Source organism: Epinephelus lanceolatus, chromosome 15 (assembly GCF_041903045.1).
Source record: "Epinephelus lanceolatus isolate andai-2023 chromosome 15, ASM4190304v1, whole genome shotgun sequence".
Classification (NCBI taxonomy): domain Eukaryota; kingdom Metazoa; phylum Chordata; class Actinopteri; order Perciformes; family Serranidae; genus Epinephelus; species Epinephelus lanceolatus.
The window spans coordinates 17,707,046-17,730,680 of record NC_135748.1 but is presented as its reverse complement, the minus strand read 5'-3'; the positions used below and the strand labels follow the sequence as shown (position 1 = coordinate 17,730,680).

General features: G+C 43.9%; 1 protein-coding gene across 8 annotated transcripts in view; it reads right to left on the bottom strand.

The window, feature by feature from the left end:
* Window positions 1-23,635, bottom strand: part of LOC117266673 (AT-rich interactive domain-containing protein 1B-like) — a 232,511-nt gene that overhangs the window by 164,150 nt on the left and 44,726 nt on the right. For all 8 annotated transcript variants that reach the window (XM_078175004.1, XM_033641962.2, XM_033641965.2 and 5 more), the window contains one exon: window positions 4,053-4,256. In XM_078175004.1, coding sequence (XP_078031130.1) covers window positions 4,053-4,256 — 204 coding nt within the window. The remainder of the gene's footprint in view (window positions 1-4,052; window positions 4,257-23,635) is intronic.

Below are 23,635 nucleotides of genomic sequence, written 5' to 3'. Positions count from 1 at the left end.
AAAGACAGACTGTCTTTAAAATGCTTGCTTGACTGTGTCGCTGTTCAAGAGGACAAGGAAACAGTAGCATCACTGGGTTTGCCTGCTGTACGCCCACTCAAGAGAATAGTGGAACAAATCCACGTTGCAAATGTCACCGGCGCGCCTGCGTCTAAAAAGACCATTGCTAACTTTGATGCCGGACCAAGCCCCTAGGAACAGCGCCAGACTCTGAAGCCAATTGTACATAGTGGCCAAAAGTAGAATTACAACGACCAGGGTCCATTTGGTGATGCCATGGGGCAAAATGACTCGTTCCCGTATCAGGATTTGATCCATGCAGTCCAATAACATTTCCAAAGTCCAGAAGAGCTGTGGAAACTGAGCTTTTTTTTTAATTCATGCACCACTGAGCAACTTTCGGGGCCCTGCCTCCAACGCTGTATCCAGGTCTCACACTACATCCATGTGCTGGACAGTAGTTACCATGAGTTTTTCAAAGTGTGGTAATCAAACACAGATTTAACAATTAAAAATTGAAACAGTAATACTAATCATCAGGAATTTTACCAGAGTTTATTGTGTAACCGGTAACAGTTTCATCCCTAACAGAGGGACAAAGACATGCAACAAAAGCCCCTGGCTTTGAACAGGTGATGTTGTGTTTCATAGTTGCCTAAACTATGGGGTGACCTGCATTTTTCAAACACTGTGAGCACCAGAGACAAAATTCAAGTCATCTAGTGTACTAGGGTGGTGGTCAGATGTTTCAAAACCTAAGCAAAGATTACAAAACCTATTATATGGCAAGATATCACACAGGTAAGTGACAAAATAATAATGTACCCTTAGATTAAAAAATGAAATACCAATAATTGGAGTGCTGCTCTTATCAGGTGCAATCAAAATGATTGTAAGTACATTCATAACATACATCCAAGCTGTTACAAAGATTACTTTTGACACTGTGTGTGTGCGTGTCTTACAAAAGGACAGAGGTGAGCCCCTACACACCCAATACCTCTGCTGGATGAAATGTATGTATTGCAGTGGAGTTCTTATTTAATATGAGTGGGGCTTAATTTTAGCAGGATTTAATCATAATAATGAAAGGCAGTCAAAGAGGACCTTTTGTTCCTCTGCTAAAACCCCCTACACACACTCTAACACACGCACACACACTCTCAGTCCCGGGGAAATCACAGAGACAGACGTACATGCATATCTTTGTTGACGTCACGTTGCCTGGCAACATCCCAGCATGCTTGGCTGTGACAAGCTGAGGTCTCAGCCCTGAAGCGCAATGCATCATGGGGGATTGTGTGTGCCGCGTCTTACATCACCCACAATCCCCCCTTGCTGATGCAGCCACAGTCAAGATGGTGAGAATGTTCTTTGCAGCTGATCCTGGGGCAATTTTATAACATCTGAGGGTTAAGGAAGAGGGTGGGGTGGCTGATTTCTCCTCCTCCAGACACAGCTGCAATCATGTCCATCTTAACGGCATTTGGTGCATCTTTTGATATGTAATTAATAGTCACTTTAAGACTTGGTATACAGTATATTTTGCAGTACACATCTGGGGCATTCATTTTTAGCCCTCCCTGCTCCTCCCTGATCAGACCCCTGACCGCTTTTCTGTAGGTGAGGCTCATTACGCTCATCTGAGAGTGTGGAATTAAACCTCCTCCTCCGAACTCATTACTGTGAGCTAGATTTCACTGGCTGCAGATAGGCAATGCGGTGGTGCTGCTTTTAAAGCCAGAGCCAGATAATTAGAAACTTTAGAAGCGCATTTCCCATGGCTATAGCCAGAGTGAACAACTAATTCTATTTGAACTAATTACGTTCCATAGCGCTACGTTCGGGCTATGTAATACGCCCGAGGATTTCATCACAAATCAGTAGCAGGGATGTATTTTTGTGCGTCTTACTGACTGTACGTCATTATGCATGGGCACTTCTCTCACTTCACATGTGCACCCCCACTCACTCCCCAACTGTGTGTATTTCATGCTGCAAACCCCCCGAACAGGCTCAGTAAGGCTCGTTTTGGGTGTGTGTGTTGACATCATCAAAATGCGTCAAATTGGGTTGAGACCTGCAGCTTGGGTAATGGAGTCTAAGATGAAGGCTTCCTGTTTGGACTGCAGAGCACAGTGTGACCAGTGAGACAAAATTAATGATGTCTGATAGAGTAAATTAGTGGTTTAGCATGACACCTGAAACTTCTTTGGCAATTCATGGTGATATAACCTAACTTTTTTTTATTTGTAATTGCTGGTATAATAAGTTCTGGCCTCAGCCTATACCTTTTCAATAACTGCTTTAATCTGTTTTTGACATCAACTATTAATTTTTTTTTGTAGCTTTTAAGCTGTTTATCTATTTATTTATTGAAACTAAAATATAAAAAAAATAAGATAAATTCAATTTTTAAATATTATTATTATTATTATTATTATTATTATTATTATTATTATTATACTGTTATACACCCATAATCAACTGCTGTAATTTTTTGACATTAACTCATTATTTTGGAGCTTTTTAAGATATTTATTTATCTATTTATTTATTCTAACTTAAAGACCAAAATAAAAATACATTTAATTAAAATTTTCATATATTTTTTATATTATTATTAATCATAGTAAAAACACCTTAAAATAAATACATTAATGAAAAGATATAAATATAATTTTGACATTAATGCTCCCCCAAAGCCACAAAAGACTTCAAATAACTGTTGCTGTATAATTTTCTATTCCCCATACACTGATCTTCATTTGTAAAAATAGTGTCGTAACCCTTTTAATCGTCGTGCACATTTCAGTACACCTATTTCTTAATATCATTTCTATCTCCACATGATGTTTTCTTTAAAAAATACAACATATATCTTCATTGAATAAGGTGTAAGAGTCTATCTGCATATAAATACACGAGCATTACACACCAGTTTTCTGTGCTACTGCTGTATGCAGATTTGTACGATATTTTTAAGACAATGTAGGAAATCTGTCTGTCAGTCCATCTGTGTTTCTCTCCTTCTCTTTCTATCTCTGTGGTCTTGCTATGTGTGGAAGCTCGCTCGCTCCAATAAGAGGTGTCCAAGTCCAGACCAACAGACCAGGCTGACTAAATATAGCAGGCAGTGACAGCAGGGGACACTCCCCCCTTCTCCCGCTGTGGCGCTTCAAACTACACTGATGGAACTAGATTGCCATAAAAACACACACACAGAAGAAGTTTGCTTTGTGCCAAAAATGTGGGACACACACATCCTTCATGCAAACACATACATACAGTACACGCAGATTAATACACATGCATTCTTTCTCTGTATCTCTCCCTCCAACACACACACACACACACACACACACCCATCCAGTCCAAATGGGATTTACTTAAGACTCAATAAAGCAGACAGAAGCACTATTGTCTCCAACACAGGCCTATTGTGTCGCACAGAGAGACTGTGACGTGGGTCGGCTGTGCTGCGTCTATGTTTACTACACAGAGAGCATTCCACTACACACACACACACACACACACACACACACACATACAATTAAAGAGACATGCATACAAAACATCAAACAAGCATGCACACACACATATACAGTAGAGAAGCTTATAGAATCAAGCATTCAAGCACTCAATCAAGCAAGCATGAAGTATGAACATGCTTACACACATACCACGCATAGCCCCCACCCACCCACCCACCCACGCACACACAAACACACACAAACACACAGCATCAAACCCATCTCGCTCCAGTGGGAGTCTAAGGGGAAACTGAGTGATGAACAGGAGTGACACCACCACATGCCAGGGTGTGAGATGTGCTGCCTGGTATTTTAGGCTGCGTCTCAAATTGAACATGCCAAGCCTTCGGGGGAAAATCGCTAGAAGAATGTTCACTGCGAGAAGCAAATGTCCCACAGCAATATCGCTTATACCAGCTACAAAACCTGGATCGGCACCGCAGAGGGGCCTGACTCTTTCATGAATCACACTGAGATGCGCACGTACAAAAGACGTAGCGTTGGGGTTTGTTGACATACCTGCTGCTGAGGATATTGCATCCCTCCCATACCCATTTGGCCCCTCCCCTGCATGCTCATTGGATATCTGTGAGGAGGAGGCGATGTGTATGGCTGGCTAGGAGGGTAGGGCCCGCCCCCTGGCTGCTGTGGGGTGGAGTAGGGGTTGTTGGCCATGCTGTAGAGCTGTGAGCGCTTCATAGCCATGAAGTCCATGGAGGACACCTGTAGAAGAAAAGAGGGATTAATGATATGTCAAGAGCATTTCATTTACAATGGTGTATCGTGATTGGTTGAGGATAGTGCCAAGTTGGACAGAAGTCCACTTAGTGCACACAATCCAAACCACAGCCATCACTGATTTATCTTATAATTGCACAGCCAGCGGAAGCCTTAAATTAATGTCTACAGGTCATAAATGAGCTACAAATGGAATTAAGTAAGCAAAGATGTTTATTGCATAGCTATCAGTAGCAAACTTTGCTGGACGAGGGCCAAAATATAATGATTTAATTAAAACCTGAAGCCTGTATCTTTGTTTTAATGTCTGAAAGGGTTTTAAAAGTGTTGTAAATGTTGTTTAAAACGATGGGAAGCAATAGCAATAAAAACTCTATGGCCTTGTTCCCACAACCACAGCCCAGCGATGCCAGTAATCGCCGTACAGCGCTTACTCTCACTTGCTCGATTTTGCATGTTGCTGCCTGCAGAAAACTGGCAGAAATACTGATAATTACATTTCAGTTTATGCTCTCCTGAATTCACGTAAGAGAACAGGTAAGGAGGTTGAGAGTCTGGCAGGGATTCAGACTTTGCATGACAATTGTGACAAGGCATTTCAAGTTCGCAAGTTTGAACCCCGGGAGGGAATTCAGGGCAGTGAAGCAGTCAAAAGTACCGGCTCTCCAAAGCTACACCTTGGGAGCTAGCGTCTTATATGAACACAAAACAAAATCAAAGAGAAGAAAGAGAAGGTGTCAAGGGCGATTTATTCCATTGTAAGTATTTCAGAGCCTTTTTAGAGGTTGTTTGGGGTCTCAGTGAGCCATTGGAAAATTCCGGTACAGTGCGTCAGGCTAATGCTAATCCGTCACCCGTAGCGGCGTGTTTGTCTGTCTGCCGGGCAGATAATGTGGACTTCTTCTATCTTCCCTCTCTCCTCTCATGCTTTCTCCCTTTTGTCTCCGCCGTGTAGGATCATGTGTGATTTATGACATTTTGTTCCTACTGTTTCTTACACACACACACACACACACACACACACACACACTCTTTCACTTCTCCTCTCTCATCTCCAACTAACCCCCTCCTCCCCCTCCCCCTCCTCCTCCTTCACCACCACCAGCTCCCTCCTCAGTTCCCTCTCCTCTTCCCAACTCAATATCACCTCGTCTAGTGTAGAGGAGAAATTGCCGTTGCCTCATATTGCCAGGCTAATATCAAGAAGACATGTCAGGGGATGGGAGCACTTTATTCAGCGGGTTACGTGCAGACGGTTACGGCGCTCTAGCTTTAAAGTGGTTTTGTCTACTGAGGCATGTGCGTGGAGTACATTGGACTATTTCACAGAGTGCGAAAGAAGAGAAGAAGAGAGAGAGAGAGAGTGTGTGTTTGGGTAGCCACGGAGAGAGAGGAATGAGTACTCTTGGGTGTCTAAAAGTTATTTCACAGCATGGCGTTGTATGTGGGTGTGTGTGAGGAGAGAGGGTTATCCTGCAAAGGTCTGCATCACCAGGATTTCGAGAGCCTAATCCTAAGAAAGAGGGAGAAAAAGCCTTTTTGCTACATGTGTGTAGAAGTCCTGTGCTCTTTACTTTGCCCTCCTCACATATGAAACAAAAAATAAGTAAAGCATTCCCTAAGACGTCAAAGCTGAAGTCACCGAGTGCACCAGCCGCACTGATGTAAAATGAAATATTTAACCACCGGACAAAACTGACACCTCATCTGACAAAATGATTGCCAGCATTAGAGTAAAACACATTAGGGAATAATTAAAGTTATGAGCCATTGTGGTGTAAAACCCGTTTAAAAATGCTTTTGATAGAAAAATCATTTGTATTTTTTTAAATTCTGATGGATGAACTTCAAGTTCAAAAGGCAAAGTCGGTTCTGGATTGGACTTTTTTGGAGAGAGAGACCTTGAATCATCACATTATTTGTCTCGGCTCCTTATTGCTCAGTAAGATGATGAAGAGCCTGACTGAACAGGAACGAGAGTGATCTAATAACTTAATTCAGAATGCAGCTAAAATAGATTTAGTCCTCCAGTGTGTCTGGGCGCAGCATTATACAGAGTTAAAAGGAGAGATTTGTTCAAGAGTATTTTTTGATGTGCTAAAACTGACTCTGGTCATATGTTTCTAATGTAGCCATAATGGTTTTTTTTGCTCGAGTGGAGGGCGACACGTGACCTGCCTTAATGTTTGTACACTCAGAACACGCCACAAGCCAGACACACACACACACACACACACACACACACACACACGCACACACACAGGTCCGCTAAGCGATATCTGCAGCGAAAGGGCGACGCTCTCCAGTTTCTGAAAATCCAGGGCACTGTGCCACCCGTGATATGGGACACACACCCCCTCCCCAGCTCCATCCAGTTCACCAATCCATCTCAAGAGGTCCTCCGTTTGCCAAAAATGCTGAGCGCAACACAAGTAAATCCCCTCACACAGCTGCCAAGTGTAAACACACGCTTGCAAAAAAAAAAAAAAAAAAAAAACCTTTAACTGCTGCACTTAGAAAGGCACTGGACACAGAAAACAACTTCAGAGTTTTGGGAGAGGGGAAGTGGACGCTCGATTAAACACACACACACACATGCACAGAAATGTGTATTAGCAGAATCTTGGCTCTCGCTGTTGATCTCTCTCTCGCTCTCTCGCACACTTGTGGGAAATTCTTAAATAAAACAGCCACAATAAAAGGATATAGAGCTATCTAATACATTGGTCCATCTTCCACACATGGCATTATCCACACCTGTCCACGGAGGCAAAAAAAATGAGTATTCTCCGCCTCCCCAAACGGAGTCCTCATATCTGCTCTCATGACAAGTTCCACTAAATGAGATTTCAGCCCACTGCAGCCTTTTCCTAGAGATATGCCCACCATTTCCCTCACACCACCAGGCATAAAAAAACGACAACAATTCTTGACAAATTGAAACATTATTTTTTTTCCTCCCCTCAGAGAAATGGCTGTACTTAGGAAAAAAATTATGAATATGACACGAAGTGAATCGTGTCTGCGCCAGGAGGGACAGCAGATAAAAAACTAGAGGGAATACGCAGAAATTGTTTTTTATTTTCTTCAAATGTGTTTTTCACTTTTGTTCATCTGGGCATGCCATTCAATGGAGGAGGGGGAGGAGGCATGGGAGACAATAGTAATTCAACTGCTAAATTTAAAATTCAATTTATGAACTCCTCTCCAGCGCTCTGACTCTCGTGAGCTTTTTTTTTTATTTTTTTTTTGGAAAACAAAGCCATTAAAACAGAACATGGGTGAAATTACTGTGGGGTGAAACCTGCTAAATTGCTTTTCTGAGCTCAATCGACAACATTTTTATGTTGCAAAAAAATGATTTTATTCCTCCTCGCTTTAATGTGCTAAGTTGTTAATCAGAAAGAGACAAAATGCTCGACACAAAAGGCTCGGATATGTGGATTATGAGACACACACTGGGATCAAACAAACATAAAACAATATTGGTAAATGGTTATTATTCCAATTTCATTTTGAATGCGGGAATTATTTTTATAAAAAAATCCTCTGATTTATCAGCCATGGCGAATGAACATGTTCGAACAGGGCTTACATACACACACATATACACGCACTCACTTACACACTGTGTCCCTGTGGCTATTGCTACCCTTGTCCTTCACACCAGATGACCAAATCATCACCTGTCTGCATCAGCCCTTCATTTCAGTTATTTACTATCCACACACACACACACACACACACACACACACACACAGAGGATACAGTGACAGGGACAGGCTCACCCACTTAGCAGGTGTAGTAACAATACAGTGGGATCAGTGTTGCCAGATAGCAGCCTTCAGGGCTGTAGTGTTTCCACTAAAATCCTGTTTTTGTCTGATTCAAACAGCTTGGTTGTCTTCATAGAACCAACACTGCAATAAAAGCATCCTTTCATATGTTCTTTATGGACTACAAGCTGCTTTATTGAGCGACGGCTACTTCAGAAATTGTTTGAACCCCAAAAGAGCAGTTCAGTGAACTATTATGATCCATTATATCACCTAGTGGTTTAATACTGTCTAGAACAACAGATTTCTTCCTGCTGGATAGGCAACAGTTCCTAAAAGAAAACACCTCATGAGTGGCTACAGTGAGTATATTGGTGCTCTAAAGCTCACTGTACTTAGCTGCCTGGATACTCCTGAGTCTTCAGTGTGATGTACTGTGCAGAAATAGCAGGATTCATATTTTTCAACTATCATATTATAAAACCTATTCCACACTCACATGGCGCAAATTAGTGCCTAGTGAAAATGCTTCTAAATATCACCACAGCCGAACGCATCAAACCTGATTGTGTATGAAAATTATCCCCAAGATGCCTTTTTGGTATTGATTATCTTCTCTTTTCCTTGGAAGGACTACTGCTGAATGCCTTCTTTTATACCTGTCTAATGAATCCATTTTAGCCTTGTGTGTGTATTTGTGAGGAGAAACAAATAAGGATAATTATTGTCAGCGGATCCTCTTTATCCTCTGTGCCGCGTCTGTCTCTGGAGAATCAACATGCTGCAGCCAGAGCCGGTTGGTCTGCTGGGACAATCGGCCTTGTCTTTTATGTGTTTTATTTATACCATGCAGCAGAGCACTCTCCAATTCCTATTACACTGCAGGGCCCGGCAATGCCTCGGCCTCCAGAACAAAGCTCCGCATTTCAGGCTTGAAACCCTGTGCATTTGGGCCTGCTGTTTCAAACACACACACACAAAAAAATAGAAAGGCTGGAAAAGAGAAAAGATGGGAGAGGAGGAGAGGGGGAGAGAGAAAGACGAGAAGAGAGACTGCAGCAGTGGGCGAGTACAGATCGAGTTCCATATTAATGTGTGCAAATTCCCCCGCTCCTGCTGACTAAGATTAGAAAAATTAATTTCATGGATGCAGAGACAATACTGATGTCATCAAGCGGAGAGGAGAGGAGCAGCGCACTGTTAACTCCTCCCTGCCCGGCCTCCATGAGGAATAGATCACTCTTTAGTATCGCTCCATCGCTTCATTTCACTGCCAGGATTCAAGCAAGTTAACTTACACTAAACGCAGACAACAACACACAATACTTAGCCTCGACAGATCACTCCTATCGTGTTACCTCATCCTAAAAACACAACTTATTGTGTGAGTGTGTAGTGAAGTAGCTGAGCTGTGTGCATGGTGCTGTTCCCATGTGACTTCTGCATCGCTAAGAGGACCAGATTCAGTGAATTATGTCTCGAAACACAATCTCATCCTGCATCTCAGCACGCACGCCTTGTTAGTAAAAAAGTCTCGTAATGAATGACAGTGTGAAGAGTAGCACTGGTCCGTGGGGAGCTGGGCAGAGCCAAATTGCCTTTCCTCAGCCCAATATGCCTGGATGGCACAGGCAGCAATGCATGAAGGCTGGCTAGCAAAGAGAAGCATGAAATTATCTGAGGAGAGAGAGGTGCAAGGGAGTGACACCCGTAAAGGAGACGAGGGGAAAACGCATTCGTACACACTGTATGTTTAGCAATGACGCCGCGAGTTGAGAAAGAAAGGCAGACAGAGAGAAGCCAGATAAGAGGCTGCTGTTACGCGGCAGAGCGGCATGCTTTTGTGTTTGGCGCAATGCACATAATTGCTCTCTCTCCTGTGTCATCCTCGGAGCTGTTGATCGGTGTGCCCTCTGCGTTTGACACCAATATTTACACCACACACAAACACATGCTCACACACACATCGGGGTACTCAGAAACACACCCGCCCCCTTCCAATCCCCCCCTCCCATGTGCATGAGGAAAAGTTGCCGAGCGTTCGGTTCGTCACGGCCAGCACAAAGACGTCATTAAGTGAGGGGAGGAGGGGGGATGGAAGAGAAGAGGGAAGAGGGGAAGGGAGGGAGCAGGAGAAGGAGAGAGGCTGCTTCATCTGTCTCAAGTGAGATTGGGGTCGCGGGGTCACCCGAGCCCTTTTCCTTCCCCAAGAATGAGAGCTAAAGAAGCAGCAGTGACAGAAAAAAAGAGGAGAAAACCTCAATGACAAAACGAGATGCGGCTGACATGCCTGCGACACGCCATTAGAGAATGAAAACAAATAAAATGCAATCGTCTGCAAACAGTAGAGGAAACACGTGTGGAGGAACACAGACTGCAAATTTGCCAGTCAAATCTCCTGCCAGGATGCAGTTTTCCAAGACAGAATTCATTCAGATTTCCACTGTATAACAAGGAGTAGGCTCAAGGATAAAAAAGATAAACCTGCACAGGTTCTAGTTACAGCAAAAAGCGTTGTTTTTTTTTCCAGGGGACATTTTGTTGTGTTTTTCAAGTCTGGTCAGAGATCAAAATTCTTCATTCTCTTCTCTTCTAACACATTTTTTTCATGTGCTGAGCATGTGTTTTTAAATCATCTGACAAACTTTGCTACAAATCAGCAGTGTTTCCCCTTGAAAAAGTTTCTTGCTGGGTAGAAAATCCATTGAAAAGCCTCTAGGTAAGACTGGTACAACTATTGCTTTGAAACCGATGCAAATTAAATGCTTTCAGGAAATAGGGAAGGCACCTCTCACAGCGCTGCTCGCCTATTTTTATAGAATCTGTTTATGATGTGGAGGAGGGAGAGCCTTGCTACATTCCCGGTCTTTTCTTGTCTCTCAGTCCTATGTGTTTCCTGCCTGCCGCGACCCTGGGACAGCTGAGGGCCGCTGCAAAAAAACCCATTTCATCTAAGGGCCGTGGTGGAACGAGAGGAATGTGCTCCTCTCTAACTTCCCCAGCCCGCAGAACCCCATGGAGAGATGCTGTTACACAACCAAATGAAAGAGAGAAAAAAAGCGGGGGGGCAGGGGGGAGGAAAATAACAATAACTCCATCTGCCCCAAAGAGAGAGAACAGGCTATTTGAGTAAATGTGCTGCCCTTTCGCTTCTCACGTCTCCCAGAGCCGAACCGAAATGCTGGTATTAAATATGCAGGCTCGATTCCCCCCTTATTCAAGGAAATCACCACCTTTGCTAATGGAATGGTATTGGAGAGGAACTGCGTTTCTACAGCTTGGATAATTATGAACGAGGTCCCGTATCGCCAAGTGTGTTTATGAATTAGCAATGGTTATTCATGATATTGTGCTCAGAGTAGGGTGAAAATACATAAGTGAATACTAAGCGAGCAGACCAACAGAAACGATGCTAAAGGGTCCTGAGGGGGCTTTCTCTGCCATCCATTAGTCTTCCCTGTAAGGCAAAGCTTAACGAGCTCCTCAGGCTGGGAGGGTGGCCATTGAGGGAGAGAGAGCAGAGTAAATTATGAATGCAAAAGCTCCATCTAAAGCAAGACCACAATAAGCCCACGTCCCTGCTATTAAGCTCTTTCCCACCTTTCCACCTTGATTTTTTTTTTGAAACACAGGTGTATTCCAATGACAAAAATGTCTTTCATCAAGGCATTAATAAATAGTAACAATATTGTATCTATAAAAAGCAAGTTGTCAAACTAGGTCATACCCGTGGTGCAGTTAAAGAGGCTCCCCACTAAAAACAAGGATTTACATTCAGGCTGTTTGTCTTGGAGCACTGCCCAGTCCTCCAGGGTGAAACCATCCATGCTCCTCCTGCGGGTGATCCATCACTTAAAAACAAAAACACAAATAACAAACAGATATCCTGACCTTCTTTCCTCAGGCGGATATTAGATACTCATTAAAAGTCACCTGAAACAATTTGAACCAAATTGATTTCATTATCGGACTCGGCACGACACGCCAGGCCCCCACGTCTGATAGCTCAGCGGGAAATTTACAAAGTTAATTAGAAAAAAATTGATTTTCATATCATTTTTTCCCCCCTCCGCTTTACTTTATGTCACTTTACCGTCGCAGAGTGACATGTAGAGGGGCTTGTTGACGCGCAGCGGCGGCACTGTTCAGTGTGAATGGGAACACAGCAGGTTAGAGGCTTGAACATTGTAAGTGGAACCAGAACATTTATTCCAGCTTTCAGTGGTAATAGAACAGCATATGTGTGTGTATGTGTGTGTGTGTGTGTGGTTATGACAGATTGTGTAATAAGAACGGTACAGTTCTTCCTCTCTCAAACGTCTATGCAAGAATATTTCTTCACCTTTTGCACACATGCACTCAAACACACACCCCACCTTGTTTTTCCCCACACCTCAATATAATGGCAGCAGCGGCAGACGTAGCCTTAATTTTCTTGTGTAATGAATGTGAGCCTCCACTCCACTTCCACCCCGCTGTGAAGGCTTCCCCCAGAAATGGGCTCCTCGACCTGGGCTAGGGGCCCTGGAAATAGGCTTCCCTCCCCCCACTGCAGCCCCTCCAGGTCACCCTCTGGGAGGCCCCAGGCTCTGTGAGCCCGGGCCAGGCCTCCCATCTCCAGGGCCCTGACTGGGAATCAATCACCGAAGCTGGCTGGGAACATGAGGTGGGGGAGCCGGGTCGATCAATGAGAGCCTGTGGGAGCCCTGATGCATGGCCTGACTGCACATGCACACCTCTGACTCACACTTAACTCCACCATTCACTCCCATTATTGCTATGCCTCGGGGCAGCTATGTTTACAGTGGACTGAATGTGCCAGACCATATGAATAACATATGACTGAGAAAATTGAGTGATATTTGCTACTAAAGGGCCCATAATTAGGTTTGGACATGATCACGCTGGAAGTGACTGTGCCTATGTACATCTCCTGTAGAGTATCCAACCCTTTTTAATTCTTTTTCATTTTCATCTTTGAGTTTTCATCGCTATACGAGCAAAGACACAAAAGCTAAATCTGCTATTAATTCAGCTTTGAGTAAGACTGTATCTAGATCAGAACGAGCCACTCCATGGCCAGAAAAGCACCCTGATCGTGAGTTGTTTTACACGCTGAACCTTGACCGACCTTTTATGTTCAGGTTTTTATTAAAGGCCAGACATATTAAAGGGATGCACATATTTCCCAGGGGCCACAGATCCTTTGGCTGCAAAACACACATTTCACCATGTGTCCGATTCTGTGAAAGAAGGTGGGTGTGTGTCTGCGTGTATGTCACCCACATGCGATTTTCATGTGAACCAGTGTATGTATGATTTTAAAGAGTGGATGTATGGACGTACACACACACACACGCACACACACAAACACCCATCAGTATAATAATCAACTGTAAGTGCACAGCATGTCTGTGAATGTCTGCCAGTATCGCTAAAACATGTGTGTAAGTATTTTGTGTGTGTGGGTATGCATGTGTTTGTGTGAGTGTGTGATCAGTGCGTACCATCTGTGTCCAGATGTTGCGTAGAGAGCAGGCTGCGTGGACAGCCAGACAGTTGGCAGGCCTTCTGACAGGCCTGTGTTCCTTATTGATAGAGGGATCACAGAGACAGAAGAGTCAGCCGTGCTCAGCTAGACCACAATATTGTCCGCTCTGCTGTTATTCATCCCAGTCAGCCAGGAGAAAATGGGATGTTCTGAGCCAAGTTTATAGCTGTCAGATCTGGGCCAAATAGGAGTTGAATAGGTTTCAAACATTTGGAAAACAGCATGAGGAACGTTTGATTTGTCATACAGATGCCGCCAGATTCTTGTGCCAGAGCTGAAGAATTTCATTGTATTTCATTTCTGACAAGGATTTTAATACAGATGACAATAAAGCTAAACCTGAAGTGCGCAGCCCAGCGCAGTGGGGTGAACTGTAGCAAGGGCCAACATGTTGGTGGAGCGGCCCAACTGGTTCTTGTGTAAGTGTGTGTGTGTGTGTGTGTGTGTGTGTGTGTGTGTGTGTGTGTGGAGGTGACATTGAGGCACAGTGTAGCATAAAGGGAATTTGACTTACTGCAACTCCTATCTTTACTTAATCCAGTAATCTCTGTGGGTCGAAACAATCCAGTCGCCAGAATACATATTGGCACTGAATGTTTCTGCAAACCACAGATACATTTGTATGTTATTATGTTGCGGACACATCAACTCTGCGCTTCTTTAAGTTTCTATGACGTTGTGGTTAACGTGTGGTCATGTTTAAGCACAAAAACAACTTGGTTATGGTTTGGAAATGATCATGTTCTGTCTTAAAATTCCCTTTTTTACCTGGAAATGCAGTGATTTCTTGGTAAAAACAACCACGTTTGGTGGCACTATCACAGCAGAAGATGCAGTGAAGGCTTGGTAAACAGCACGTTTTTTGTGACACTATCCCTGGTAAAACAATACCAAGAGGTCGCTGAAAAACACCCACATTAGGTGACTACAAAAACGCTGGAAACGCAACGACTTGGTAAAAACCACCAGTGCAATTGTTTGGTTGCCTCGAACACTGGTGTGCAGCTTGAGGCGTCCCCATCCCCTCCACCTCCACCTCCCGAAAAGTCAGCTTATATACAATGTTGCTTTAGAAAGTTGATATGATACATATTAAATGTACAAATGTAATGTATCCATGGTTTGCTGAAATGTACAAGGCCAACTCTTTTGGTCTGGCGACTGCGCTGGTCAACACTGAGCACATTGTATCTGAAACCATTATCATGATTCTATACACACATATAATGTAAAATGAAAGACATTTCCTTTTAAGTTTCTCAACATTTTAGCTTTTACAAAAGGCATCTGTTGACTGTCTCGTTTCCATTATTGCCTCGCAGAACCGTCTCTCTGACCTCGCACCCTGTGCCATCTTTCTTCCCTGGCTCCTGCCAGAGTTATGGAGCAGGGCCGACATTTATGGAGGGCAGACCCTTTTTCCCGGAGCTTTGATCCAGAAAGTTCTATACCTTATACTTTTGCAGGGGTCATCCAGGAGAAGCCATGTGGGCAGCAGCATGTGTAAGTGAAAGCACATTGAGCTGCTCATTTTGAGCGGGGCCTCGTGCGGAGGCTAGTGCAAAAGGGCCCGTGAGGACTTGAGGGGTTATAAGGTGCATGTCGGGTGTGTGCGCAGCTACGCTCTACCTACTTGTGTGGGTGTGGGAAAAAGAGAGATACACAGAACTAATCCATAAGAAAAAAAAAACACAAAATGAAAATAAGTGGCAGAAAATAGTGAATCGGAGGCCAACCCAAAATTTCATCAGGCAATATCACAGCTCTCATATCTGTCATCTCTCTTTCATCAAACCCCTCCATCCCCTATACAAATTATTCATGCCAGTAGCTAAATGTATTCATACCATTCTGTTTACTTTATTACTCCACTTTTATTCTGCTCTTTTCCCCACATTTGTTTACAAGAATAAAAGCCTACTCTGACAGAATTATCCCTCTGCACAACAAAAATAAATCACAGCGCTTGCACACACATCATTCACATTCAAAGAGCACAGCTAAATTATAGATGGCCCCTTTCTCCCCAAATATGCATTTCATTAGCATTTCCTTCGCCTGTTGTCTTTTTTTTCCTTCTGCAAGCCTGCGCCCAAGACCCACTGATGTGTGTGTGGGTGTGTGTGTATGACTGGAGAATGGGAACAGACTTGCAGCAAAGCAGGACGCGTCCCCTTTCCCAGGCCTAATTTAGGATTCAATTACAATACTCTTTAAAAAGCGTCGACTTCGCAATTAATTATTTTAAGATTAGCCTGACAGTAATGGGCCTCCCACCGACGCCAGCCAGCACAAGACTGGCCGCCTGCACCCCAGAACCACTCTGTCTCTCTACATATATCTATACACCTTTCTCTTTATCCCCTTCATTCTCTACCTCTCCCCTTCACACTCTTCCTCCGCCTTCTCTCCATCTTCCTCTCCTGAGGAAAAGGAGATAAATCTTCCTAATCCTCACCTTCACTTCCTCCCTCTGTCCTTCCTTTTTTCCCCTCCTCTCATTGCTGTGTTACACTTTGTTTCTTTTCTTGTTGTTTTTTTCCCCTTTGTTACTTTGCGTCGTGCTCTGATCTCCTTGGCGGTTGCCGCGCAATTGATATTGCTTCAGTACGGCGGGCTGCTTTTTTACGAGCCACAAGGGCCTTCTCCCACGTCCTCCCGCGTCCCCAGGAAATGCTGACGGATGAGCCCCATGACAACATGCACATGCACATGCACATAAACACTCGCAGCCGCACACACGTTCACATACACAACCGTCTGTCACCGCTGCTGCCAGGCGTAAGCGAAAAAACACGCCGCCCTCCTCCGCCCGCTTTGATTGGAGCCAAGCGAAGCATTTTTTTCTCCCCCCTTCCTCTCTGCCGCGGCTGCTTTTCCTCCCACCCTTCACCACTACTACCCCTCCACCCAACCCTGTTTTTTTTTTCTTTCCTCGTTTCGGAAATGAATGTCATCATCCATCCCCTTTCTCCCTCTGCCGCAACTCCCCCCTGTCACCCCCGGGCAAACCTCAGCCGAAGCCCCCGATTCTGTTTATTTAAATATTTGATATGTAAGCAGTCATAAAATAAATGTCAGAAGAGAGAAAGGGAATGGATATGAGGGGTGTGGGGGAAAGAGGCCATTATGGGTAATGGTTTCTGATGTACGTCGCGGCCCCCACAGTGAACACCCCCCCCCCCCAACCCCACCATACAGACAAACCTGCACATGACGGAGCCGAGAGACGCTGGAGCAACAGGGGAATAGATGGAGCGGGGGCATGTGCAGTCTGAATGTGTTTGCGTGTGTGCCACGGAGGCAGAGATGCAACAGCTACACACACACACACACACACACACAGTGACACACTTGTTCGACTAGCGATATGGAAAATAGGCCCTCCCATGCACAATTGACTTCTAATACATTGTATACTCCTCAAACCATCCATTTACCAGGAATTGCAATTTCAGGGGCCCTGAAAGCAGCACTTTGCCAGCACTTTGCAAAATACCTTAAAAAATCTCCAGCCTCTACAAATGCTCTCTCTCACCAACTGCCAATTCTAACATGTCTGTTAAAGTGAATACACAGGCCTGTTCCCTGGTATATTGAACACCGCTTTATTGACTTGCCAGGATTTCCATGTTGGACACAAGACCCGGTGCTACCTACTGTTTAGACACCCTGCCGCCAATACCATTACAAGCACCCATCTCTCAGAGTGCGTGCTCACGTGTAAGACTCTCAGCTAGTGGCACCCAAAGGATTACACGGCTGTGACAATTTCACCCAAGAACTGATAAAAAACAGGGAGGTAGGCGGGGTGAATAAATCAAGCGCAGCCACTGAGAACGAGAGACAGAGGGAAGAGTAAGAGAGTCTCTCTGTGAACAACCTTGAGTTTCTCCTTGATGCTGAGATGCTAAAATACTGCAGATCAGCACAAATATAAAATCCCCAATTAAGAACAAAAATCATCACAAAATGTTCATTAGCGCTGATGCGATATTGGCTTGGCATTTCAGGGCCTTTTATTCGCAGACCTTTGCCTAACGAGCTCCCTGGCCACACCGACAAGCTGCGGGAGGGGGAGTGACATCACATCAGGGGTCAAAAGTCAGAGAGAGGTGTTGCCGGCTGTTGACCTCCATCACCTCTAAATGCTCCAACGTGCCCAATCCCCCTGTGATTTTCCCATCTGTCAGCACGCAGGAATGTCTGCGAGGCCACACACCTACAGCTTTGCCCTACAATGTACATAATTACATAACATACACACATCTTAAACATCATATAAACACCCACAAACCACACCTATTCTTACACAAGCACACTCCCATAACACTGGTTACACATGTACACACACAATCCCCTATTTACATACTATCTCTATTACATGGATGTACACATATCTATACATCTATACAAGCACATCCTCATACACATTGATCACACAACTATAACCGCTTCACTTACACACAGAAAAATACACACTCTTCCATGACAGCAATGCACACACCCACAATAATCATCCACAAAACACTTTTCTGCACATATATACCTAAATCTCTTCCACACGCGCCCCCTGCTCCCCTCTGCCCCCTCCAGAGTCCGGGTCAGGGTGCCCTCCAGAGCGCCTCGCCCTCTCCGCTGTTAATTACCACTAATTGGCCCTGCTCGTTTTTTCCCCCTGCTATAATGGAACCATTCATCTTTACTACTTAATGAGTAGGCACTGTAGTCACCAGCCAAGGTCACCCGCAACTAGCATCCAAAAGACAGAAAGACAGCGACTTGGAAAAAAGAGAGAACAGCAGAGAGAGATGGCGAGGCTGTTTATGCTTTAAAAATACAGATGAGGAAATGTGGAATTGCTGAAGTTTCAACACATGACTCTGCTTCTGGAACAGTGCCAATGTGTACAAAAAAAAAAAAAAAAATGTTGAGAAATGTCTGGGAGCTGTGGGAGTCTGCAGTGTCCAACGCAAAACCACAACACACACAGGGAATTTCCAAAGACAGACTAATTAAAATACCCGTTATGCGAGTGAAAACAATGGATCCCTCAAAACAACGCTGAAAGCGCAGACTCACACAGTCAGACCGAGCTGTAAATATGAAAATGTATTTTTCAGAAATGCAGTAAGAGCCTCCTCTCCGGCTTATGCACACATAATTATCAAAACAATCACTCCGACTGTCAGCACAGACTCCAGCCCCAGCGGGTGAGAGGGCAACATGTTAGCCGCCTCGACTACCATAAAACATCTAATTAACACTGAATGCTTTAAATATTAGTCCAATGCTTGCTTTGTATTCATTTCTATAGTGAGTCTTGAAACGAGGCAGAGGCACTGCTGGAAAAGTTGGCCTCACTGCCTAAGAAAACCAACAAATGAAACTGCATTTAGTGCAAAATGGTGGATGTTTTGATCCTAAAAGACCCAAGAAAGCTATTCTCATATTCCCATACTAACACTGGAGTGAATCTGTTTAGACTTTAGAGCAAAATTTAACCCCAACCTTCTCATGAGGAAAAAGAAACCTCCCACAGAAGAGTCTTTATCAGTCTGATTCCAACCGTTACCAAATCAAGTCTCTACCACTGAATTATTAGAAGTTCTCACAGTACACAACAAACTGTTGACACATGCACCCAGAGGCCAGCAGGTCAGACAAGACAACAATACCTCCACATTTTGTAACTGTGTGAGCAATGTAAGCTGTCAGCCTTTGCCTAGGGTAGAGCAGAGGAATGGTTCGGGTTCAAGCATCATAATTTGTCCTGGCGAGTCATGCCAAAATCTGACAACCAGCCATTTTCCTCGGGAAAGTCTCTCAGTCAGAGAAGTGCCATTGTTTTGTAGTTCCTCCTCGGTCTCATGCAGCGTAGCAGAAGCAAGAGCAGTCATGTGCTCCTGCAGCGCTGTGGCGATCAGCCCGGCACGGCGATGTTTGTAAATGGGACAGTTGTCTATGGATTATGTTAATGTGGTATTCCACACTCCCCTCTGGCATGTGTCTGACATTACAGTAACCTTTGCATGTTTAGCCAACAGTAACTATGGATGTTCATTGAGTAGGGAGACGCACCCACGTGCATGCACTTAGAAACATACAGACACACACACAGAAACACGCAGGCACAGTTGCACAGGGAGATTAACTGTGAACAGCAAACATCTGCTCTTGCCAACTGTATTGATATCCTTTGAAGGAATTAACATCTTAAAGAAATAAGACATTTAAACTTCAACATAAAGTTCACTTGTGTTGTCAATATCTGATCCAGTTCATCCGGTTTGTGTCAAAGGAGTGGCTGGAATGTAGAAAACAAGTCTGACCATATCATTGGGGTGCGTAATGCAAGAAAATGAGAGAAATACCGGGACTAAATATCTGTACTCCACACCCACTGCAACACATCACGGACAAACCAAATTTCTTACATAACATCTTCTTCAACATACAGCATCTCCAGTGTACAGTCTAAAATGTGTGTGTGTGTGTGTGTGTGTGTGTGTGTGTCCGTTGTGCATATGTGGGGGAGGAGGAGGATGTGGTGTGAAGTTGCCTCCTAAATTGCTGAGATAAAATTGATCTAAATTAGGTAGCGTTCAGCCAGGAGTGACCAAGAGTGTCCTGTTGTGATCAGTGTCTATAAATCACCAATATGTCCACACACCAGATGTGTTCGCTCTTTCTCTCCCTCTCTGTCTCACTCACACACACACACACACACACGCAGTGAGCTGTAATGGACAATCTTAGGTTTGGTAAGAAAGGAAAAAGATGAAAGGAACATGTTGTGGCTGGGAAAATATATGGTTGACCATCAACACAAAAGACACTTAAGTGTATGTTTAAGAGGGAGGAGAAAGTGCGTGTGTGAGTGTGTGTGCATGCGTGTATGTGTGACAGAAAAGGACAAAAAAAAAAGTGGAACTCGGAGAGCAAAAGAAACGACCTGGAGAAACAGACAAAACCCATCAACAGAAACTCGGCGCGTCGTCCGTATCCCATCGTTTTTCTATTTTTGTCTCTCTGTGCTTCACAAACGACAGACAGCGCCTTGCTGGTGCTGTTTGGTTGTATCCTTTTTTTTTTTTCTTCTTTTAGCTGAGCAAATGGTCCCACTGTGCCAGCGCTGATTAGGATCAACTCAAACCAAACAGCAAGACGTGTGACTGGAGTGCACAGTCTACAGTCTGGAAACAGACACGAGTGCAGAGGCTTTGATGTGTAAAGTGACGGATGATGGTGATGGAGATGGTGATGGCGATAATGATGATGATGATAATGATGATGATGATTTTCTCACAGGCTTGTTAAGTCACACACACACACTATATGGATTACACACGGGCTTCTATGTTAGCATGTCAACATTTCTGTGACAGCTTGCTCATTTTGTTATAAGCAGATTATTTGGTCAAAAGTTCAAGGTAATAGAAATTCTAATATTATACATTTTCAATGAAATATAAAGTACTCATTCTCATAAATAAATAAAAAAAACTCCCATGATTATCTGCCAATTATCCTGCCCTCTTTTCTATTTGTCCAGCTGTACTATCAGACCATCCGTTTTATTATCCAAAGAGGAAGGAGATGCAGAGCTTGGTTGGATCTTAAAAATGTCACGCTGACTCTTTGAATTTGCATTAATTGCTGCAATCACAAAATTACTCATTTCTAGAGGGACGGACCCGTATGTTTCCCATTTCCTCTTCTGCTGGCCAGAGGGGAGGGAAGGGAAGTGGAGGCAGCCGTTACTGTAAGCAGGACAGTGTTCCAGAAGTGACCCACAGATCTGCTCAGTATAGTGTATAAATATTCGATAGGATATGTTGGCTGTCTAAATACCTCTGAACTGACTGCTGGTCCCTTGGGAGACCTAGCGAGCTACTGAGAGCCAGGGACATGAGGCAGATAAAAGAGGAGAGACCGTATTTAGAGAGAAAACACAGAGGGAACAAAAAGAGATGGCTGCGAAAGTGAAAAGCAAACTGTATGGTACCATCTGTTCAGTAAGTATATAGTTAACTGCTGTACATTTACTTTGCAAATACACAGAGAAATAACCCCAGCGAGACAGAGAGGAAGACAAAGAAAGAAAGAAAGAAATAAAGAAAGAAAGAAAGAAAAATCTCCCCCCTCTGGAATAGAGGAGGAGGAGGGGGTCCTTCCTTTCAGCAGCTGCACGTGGCTAATTAGCATATGTGAAGGTCAGGGTGGAGGAGTGGGTGGGTGGGGGGTCTGGGGTGCCACCACAGCACCCACTGCCACAAGACATGGCGCCCTGCCAACCGCACACACACGCTACTGTAGGGAGGAAACCCAATATATTTGTGAGTGTGAGGCCAACGACTCGTAAATACTTCTTTTTCCTTGCAACATTCACAAGGCTGAGGCAGGGTGAGATCCCGTGGGAGAGGATTTTAACTATGCTGACATTTGCCAGAGTTCAGATACTGATTCTCTCTCCCTCTCTGTCTCTGTGAACTCGGCCAGGCCCATTCCTCAGAAGTCAGCAGCCCTCCATGTGACTCCCTTCAAATATCGCCTACATTTCTACATCTGTGGCCTTCCTATACTCCCTCTGTTTACACAGAAAAGGCATCGGCCAAGTCTCAATGCAAATACATTTATAGAAATCATGAACTATTGAAACAGGGCAGAAAAAATAAAATTCAATAAAAATACAAAAAACCCTGATGAAATTACAAACACAAGATTTTTTTTCTTGTAAAAAAATCTGTGATGTATTTTTCAATGGGGAATGCACTGGCTGGATAAACAATTGCAAAAGCAGAACACACAAAAATCTCATAATTGTGCCCATGCAGAAGTTGTGATTACATGATCATTATAATACTGACAAAAGCTTCCCTTTGTTTCAGCGTTCAGGCTGCATAGCAGGCACAAAAGAACAATAACAAATACTATTAAACTGCTGAAGGACTTCGCTTTTTTTTTTCAAACTGTGTACAAAATGTACTGTGTATTCACTTCGGCTCAGCTGACAGATGAGAGAAAAAGATCCAACGGTAATTTGAAATCTGTTTGCTGTGACATTTCTAAAGTATTCTTTGTTTTTGATTCAATCATTGCTGTAAAGTCCATTCGGCTACTTGAGAAACAGAGAGGAAGTAATGGTGATACCTATAAGGCGCAGCATCTAACTCCATACCAGACTTGTGATAAATCCTTCAAATCTCAGAATGCCAGAGGACGCCTATATCTTTCAGACATGGCCATCGTGTAGAATCCACCACTGCTGACAGAGGCTGAACAAGGTTGAGAAATTAAATTGAAATGACTCAAATCAAATCGAGAAAGCATCAGACTACTTCATCCACACAGAAAAGTCAAATTCTCCCATATGCACAATTAACTTTCTTCCCCTAAATTGCTCTGGTTTAGATTTTTCTGCTCCCTCCTGACACAGGCAGTTCGGATGAGACAGAGCTGAGAAACAGCTGACACCATATCAACGGCCGCTCGCAGTAATTAAATCCTTTCTTCAGGGCGTTTACACATCAACCTTTAACTCCAGGGTATGTTGTGAGTGTGTAGTGGAACCAGACGGGAAAAAAAAACTACAATTATTTTATTAAGCCCTCAAATAATACATAAGCTTACGTCCAGTGATGCAACTGGACAGTCTGTTTTTTAAATTCATATTATTTCTAAAAATCAGAATTAATTGGCGTTTTGTGGAAACCGCATGCAGACCAGGGATAACCCCGGCCTGCCAATTACCTAAGCAGTCTCTGTGTTTCATCCAAGGAAGATGAAAAACGCTGCGCGGGGCCCTTATCGGACGCAACAGAGCAAATTAAAATTTCACTCTAGTGTTGCTAATCAGCACTGCGCTGGCTAGCCAAGACAGAGATGTAAACAAACCAACATAAACAAACGACTGACGGGAGGGACCGGAGAGCGAGAGATGGTGGGAGAGAGTGAGACACTGTGAGAGGGGCGAGGTTGAAGTTGGACTGCTTAGTGCTGACGAAGGGGCTTTCGCCTTCTTCCGCCTGCACACA